This window comes from Habropoda laboriosa, unplaced genomic scaffold, assembly GCF_001263275.1.
Source record: "Habropoda laboriosa isolate 0110345459 unplaced genomic scaffold, ASM126327v1 scaffold66, whole genome shotgun sequence".
NCBI classification, from domain to species: domain Eukaryota; kingdom Metazoa; phylum Arthropoda; class Insecta; order Hymenoptera; family Apidae; genus Habropoda; species Habropoda laboriosa.
The window spans coordinates 186,961-193,970 of NW_017100166.1; the positions used below are offsets into that span (position 1 = coordinate 186,961).

General features: G+C 37.7%; 1 protein-coding gene across 1 annotated transcript in view; it reads left to right on the forward strand.

Moving 5' to 3' along the window:
- LOC108578597 (LIM/homeobox protein Lhx9-like) overlaps positions 1-7,010 on the forward strand; it is a 21,977-nt gene that overhangs the window by 3,321 nt on the left and 11,646 nt on the right. The window contains exon 2 of the mRNA XM_017941960.1: positions 6,575-6,748. Within this exon, the coding sequence (XP_017797449.1) occupies positions 6,575-6,748 (174 nt within the window). The remainder of the gene's footprint in view (positions 1-6,574; positions 6,749-7,010) is intronic.

Below are 7,010 nucleotides of genomic sequence, written 5' to 3' on the forward strand. Positions count from 1 at the left end.
AGTTGTAACATTTTTTAATTACTTTTTTTTTATTATATTTAATATATTTATATTTGTAACTATGCCTACACATTATACCTATTATATTTATCACTTAATAAACAAATCAGATTTACTTTAATTGAAATTTAGTTCATTTTAATTCATTTTACTTTAATTTATTTACAGTAAATTATACACGTTACATTCTATTGATATAAATTTATAAGTCTGGTCCCACGTTTTCCGTCAAGTTCACTTGCATTAGGTTAGAAAATGACACAGAAGGTTCCAACATTGTGCACAATTTACAATTCACGATCCTCGGTCTTGCAAATTGAAACTTCCAGCTAAAATTAAACTTTCCCCGTCGTATATTCTACGCAACCTGCGCCACGAGTGCGAGCTGATACTCCACGACAAAGTGTTGAGATTCTAACTCCCTCGAACTTTCATTAATTTCTAACATTATAGGCAACTTTCATCTTCAACTCATCGTTATCCTCCAGATACTTAATCTTTACCATTCAACAAAGTTGAAACAATCTTCCGAAATTCTGCACCGCGAGTTTCACTCGAACCTTTTCATTTTTATATCTCTCTCAAGATTTGTAACATTTCATTCGTAATTCATTATTACACGTTCAAGGAATACCATTTCTTCCAACCGTATCTTCTACAAGCATCGTTTTCTCGTCACATATAAAGAATATATTAATTGCACGCAATTTTATTCTAATTCGAGCAGATCAACGAGATACACAATCTGACGTTGTAACGCGAAACGAACTCCTCTCGTGTACATCTCTTAGAAACTTTTCTACTCGCGTGTGTGCACGCGTTCGAGCACACAGAGCCAAGCTCGTCGAAGCGGCGCAGATTAAGATATTAGAATGCGAAGTTCCGATGAATGAAATTAATTACGTTACACACCGGCGATTGTGGGGATCTGGTAATTAGATGCGGAGAATCTGTTATTGTGTTTTTACCTATGAAAAGCGGCAAGTCGCTCTCGTTGAGATTCAGCGCGGACGCGACGGAGTAGCACGCGTTGCATAATTCCCCCGAGTCCTCGAAAAGCGTGAGAAGCTTTCCTTCCTTTTCCCTTCTCTCCTATTTCTCGTCTCGCGTTAAGCGGATTGAAATTGTTAAATTGACGAGATTCGACCGGGGGGCCAGCGTTAAATATGCAATTCCCGATGAATTATTCACCGCGAAAGTATCCATCGTGAAATAATACCGGAGCGACGCTTTTCAAAAGCTTCGCGACGAATTAATCGGCGAAACTGCAAAATCTGCCTCGGAAGAAGCACGACGAATTGAGATATTTGAAACTTGAATAAACGACTGAACTGTTTGAATACGTGAAAGTGAAGTATTTTTCTTCGTTGATTTTCGGCGGTGGAAGATTTTGTTCGAACGAGTGAAATAAGAGCGGCGGAGGATGTTTCTCCTTCTTTTTTTAACGAAAGGAAAAGGAGGAGTTTGGACACTCGACCCGTTTCAATCCTGTAATCATCGTCTAATCAGCGTCGTATAGGCTCACCGATGCAACGAAATAATTAAAGGGAACAAAAGGGAGCAGAGATCTGACGTGGGGCATTTTTCAGCTTGTGTACTCGTTGTTGCAACGAGAAAACTGAAACGATTCTTTGTCGCGGCCCAAAGACAGTCGGAATAACAGATGCAACGTTCCGACGCGGCTTTGGGCGAAAGCTCCTCTCTCAGTGAAGCTTTTCCCCGGTGAAAAATGATATTTCGCAAGCAAAGAGGACTGTCAAAGAATTTGTTGGTTTCTGGAAACGGGATCGCGGATGGAGAGGATACGTTTGAGTATTACAATGTTAATAAAACAATTTAGAGTATTGATGAGATATAAAAGTGTTAATTAAGAAATTTGAAAATCATTTCGGAAGGATTTCGGATGTTTTAGATATGTATATTTATCAGTAAATGGTAATTCTGTAATTTTAACTGAGTTACAAAGACTATGAAATGATTCTTTTTGTACAATTCTTATAATAAAAAGAACTTTTTAGGATTTTTTATCGATATGTGCTTCGGTGAAACAAAATTCTTTTTGTATTCGGAAAAACAGTTCAACGTTTCTAGCTAATTTGATTTAATTAAATTGATAATTTGTAGACTGAACATTTTTCTTCAGCTGAATGTATTTTACAGCTGGAAAATTTTATTTATTTACGCACAGGATGAAAATAGTAGAAATTTCATAAAAGGATCTCATATTAGAAATTTGTTTTGCTATAGGAATTAGAATATAATATTTGCTGTGAGAAGATTAAATGGACCATGACGGAAAATCCCAAGAGTTACTAAATTCATTGACAAATTTACGAAACATACTTAACAAGTCAGAAACATTCAATTTGCGTTTATAATTTAGCAACACTTTTACAACATATCTCACGAAAATCATGAGAAACGAAAATCTTGCAATTCCTCGTGCAACTTTTCATAATAAAAATTACGATATAATTATAAAAACTTCAAACATTTGTTCCTAAAAGATTCACAAGACTTCATCGAGAAATACTAAAAATCACTAAATTTATTGTCAAATTTCCAAAGCCCACTTAACAAGTTAAAAGAATCCAACTCACACGTGTAATCTTATCTTTGACGCAACACTCTCAGGCAAAAATGATTAATTCCTGCAACATGTCAAAGCATGGGAATCTTGCAACTTTTCACAAGTAAAAAAGTTCTTCAACAAACCTTACCAAAGAGATACTAAAACATCGCCAAATTCATCAACAAATTTCCAAAGTTTGCCTAAGAAGACACGAAATATTTTAAGAATTATTATAAGACACGAAAGATTCACTGTAACAGCGTATCAAAAAGAGTATCTCCCAAAATAAAAATCCTACAATTCCTCGCGCAACTCTAAAGTGTGATCACAAAAGCCCTTCCAAAAAACACGAAAATTCACAATAAATTTCCAAGGCCTGCCTGACAAATCACAAAACTCCAGCTCGCATTTGTAATCTTATCTCAGTCACGAAAGGTCCACTCCAACACCGTATCAAAAAGAGGATCTCCTCGAATGAAAATCTTACAATTCCCCGTGCGCAACCTTCGAAAACCACAGCAGCTTGAAACCTCTATCCACGGGATCGCACGGATCCTCAGGCATCGGAGATTCCACGCGAGGGTGGAACACACCAGCCTACGGCGTGTTCCTGCAGGCCTGCAGCTCCGGTTCGTTAGAGAAGAATACAGGCTTGGCTCCCATGCAATATGCAACGATCCATATCCAGGCCAACCCCCTTTGTCTCTATTTGGTTTTCGCGCTTCGCAAAACTGTAACGCCGCCTCGATCGTCGACGACCGATATGAGAGCCTTCCGTGGAGACCCCTCCCTCCCTCAAATCCCGCTCCACCCTCTTCGACGGACGTTATGGTGTATTAGTGGAGGAAAAAAAAGAGAAGGAAAAAAGAAAACGCGACCACGAGTAGAAGGGAGCGGAGGTGGGGGGGAAAGTACGGCATTGTTCTCCGATTTTGGTTCGAGCCGATAGTCACGAACAACGGAGGTCACGTGCGCGCGCGAACGGTGAACAGAGGCGGGATCGATGAATTCGAGCGAGGATCGGGATCGTTGATTTTGTAATTAGGGGATTCTACGAAGAACGCGTGATCGAGAACGAAGGAACCCGGAACGACGATGCGAGGCAACGATCGTACACCGGCATCGAATCGAATCTGTTCCGGTGTATTAAGAGGGTTGATGGGTGGACAGATACCGGTTCGATATAGTTGAGTCATTGTATTCGTGCCTGAGTACGGGGCGAGCTGTAGATCTTGCAGGATTTTCATCCTGGAGGAATCTTTTAGCAGATCGTATTTATTTGTGAGTGTTCAGTTGTGTTTCTATTTCAGATAAGCGGCATAGATGTTTGTTTGTTCGGTTAGTTGTTTCATCGGGCGAAACCTTCGGTGCAGAAAATTCGAGATAATCGTGGGAGATAGAAGGTACAATGAGTAAATTGAAAAGGAAACACAATGGTATTAAGGTTAACGAGGAATATAAGCAAGGTGATTTTTAAGAGATTTTTAAGGCTGGAGAAATAAACTGACACGGTTAAAAGTATTGTTGAGCGTATTGGTAATGTGAGCAATTAAATTTGTCACACTCTGTGTGACGAGGTTTTGAAATCTATTAAAGAGAATTTAAGAGCAAGGAGGATCTTTTATCTTGCAGAGCTATTTACTTATTTAATTATTTGTTTAACGAGACGAACGTAATGAGTAAATTAAGAAGGAAATGCAATGGTATTAATGGTAACGAAGAATACGAAGAAGGTGATTTTTAAGAGATTGGCAAGCGTGGAAAAAAGGCTGGCATGATGAGAAGTGAAATTCTTTTAGAGTGCATTTGAAAGCTTTTAGCTATCGATGTTAATTAATATTCCATGAAATTCGATTTAATTTTTGGTACTCTTGAGTGAATGAAGTATTATCACCTAACTGTAGAGCATAGTTCGCGATTAATTATATTTTAGAATAACTTGCATACGATAATTAAAAAATTCGTACTTGTGCCTAATTGGAGGATTCTTCAGTTTACATGTATGGTTGTCAAGTTTAGATTATATCTGACGAAAGTATAGTTAGTCCGAAAAACTTCCCACAAAAGTATCGTAAAAATTTTTAACTCAGAAGAAATTTAAAGAAGTTACTAGTTAATTATCAATTAATTTCACAATATCTACTGGGATTGATAATATTGACACAAGAATGTGGTACTAAAATGTACACTGCCACGGTGTTAATAATCAGACGTTCTTAATTCACTGTCAACTAGTGGCTGACCATAGTCAGGCATCATTCTACTTCATTGCGGATGACGTTTAATCCGCGTTGAAATATCCCCGATCGACAGAAATGGAAAAAGGTGCAACGGTAAATGGTATTAACAAATGCATTACTGCACTTTACAATCGACATATTAATTTTGCCTGATAAAACTCGTTCAATTATAAAAATCCGTGATCAACCCATCCGGGATTAATTCGTTGATTCATTTATTTGTGTATTTTACACCGGATTACAGCCGTTGCTTGCACGAATAATACAATAATAATGATAATACCCGGTATTAAACGTGACTGCAAACACGCGGAGAATTGTAAAAAAGGCACAAAAGCTGGGTAAATATGAAGTGTGTACCGTGAAGTATAAAACTAGCTGTTTAAAATAACCAGATTGATGGTACGTTTTAAATTTTCCATCGGTTATTCGACAAATTACAAATATTCATAAAATAAGGATAGTGTTGCAGCGAATAAAATACGGGATTGCTGTGTGAACGATATCGAAAGGGATAATTCAAACAGACATAAACGAGAATTATACCTTCGTATGTTCTGTATTAAACAATATATTTTTGCAGATTTATCAATGAATTAGTTCTTTATACATTTCTCTATAAGTTATATACATAAGCTACCAATTAAGAAAATTACATGTTTGTTTAAAAGATTACATCTCTGAAGAATTACGCATCTATTCAAAAAGTTGTACATCTCTGTATCATGTCAATGCACATTCATCGTAGAGAATACTATATTGCATGCAGTAACATCGATGAAACTTTTATAAAATCAAAAAGAATTGGACTCCTCGATTCTATGCTTATGCAAAATATGTGAATTTAAATTGTCAAAAATTCAACCTTATCCATATTTTTCTACAACTGATTAAAATATTTTAACACTGGAATTCTACTCTAGGTGAATTCTCACCCAGGCTGTAATTCAAATATTTACCATTAAATTCTATATCTTTAAATAAATATATTTTCACCTAGCAGTCTGTAATGCTTTTACTCTTCAAGTGTGTGTGAATCTACACCCAGAGTATGTGAGCAACATTCCAGAGTTAAGGTGTATTTTTATCTTCGTTGCAATATTCTAGTGAAATTTGTAATTGTCCCTAGACCACGTGTAACTGTTACCAGCAAAGTGTAAAATTCAGGCAATGTATACTCTGTCTAAGCAAAGTATGAAACAACATCTTTAAATCATTACAGATTAAACATTGCCAAAGATATCTCGATAATATGCTCCAAATTTTTTTGGTTACAGAGAATACGGTTTCAAAGGATTTCTATGTCCTTTTTTTAAATAAGTTTTCAAGGTCACGTTTAATCCTCTCATGTATAATTTTTATATACAAAAAAATGTATTATATTGTGCTTGTTGAATTCGTCTCAATGCCTGCTAGCTGATAGGCGAAATAAAAAAAACCTACACGGTTATAGGTAAAAAAAATTGAACGTGGCTTTGAAAGCATATTTCAGAAAGAGACAGAAGAAATCTGAGGTCATCACCTTGAAGGTCCTTCGAAATCGTATCATCTGTGACGAAAAAGATTTTGATTGGTCCACCAATAACGAAAATAATTGAGGTGGTCCACCCTACATGTATTGCTTAGGCAGAGTATACATTCCCTGCACTTCACACTTTACCAATGAACAAAACCACTTTACAATTAAATTTTCCCCGCAGTGACAGAGAAAAGGCCTCGAAAAATGTTGATCAATGGCTTCCAGCATAATTTCTGCGCACAGGTTATTCGCCGTATCGAGATGTTCCCGATGTCGAGCGGGCATCTCCGCGTCGGAGCTGGTGATGCGCGCGAGGGACCTGGTATACCACGTGGCCTGTTTCACATGCGCTTCCTGTGGCACCCCGCTGAACAAGGGCGACCATTTCGGGCAGAGGGACGGCCTGGTCTACTGTAGGTGAGAAACACGAGCCCGAATTACCATCCTCCAAAGGCCGTCTCTTTGTTATCAACGAGTTTGATGACGAGAGTGACAGAACACACGAGGCGCGTCGACGTAGGACACTTATTATCGTTCGGTGCTCGCCTAATGACAGCCCTCAGGCGCGGGTGAATCCGGTCTTTTCAATTCTCAGAAACGGGATCGTGAAAGAAAGAAAGAGAGAGCGAGAACGAGAGAGAGAGAGAGAGAGAGAGTGAGAAAGGGAAAGAAAGAGATA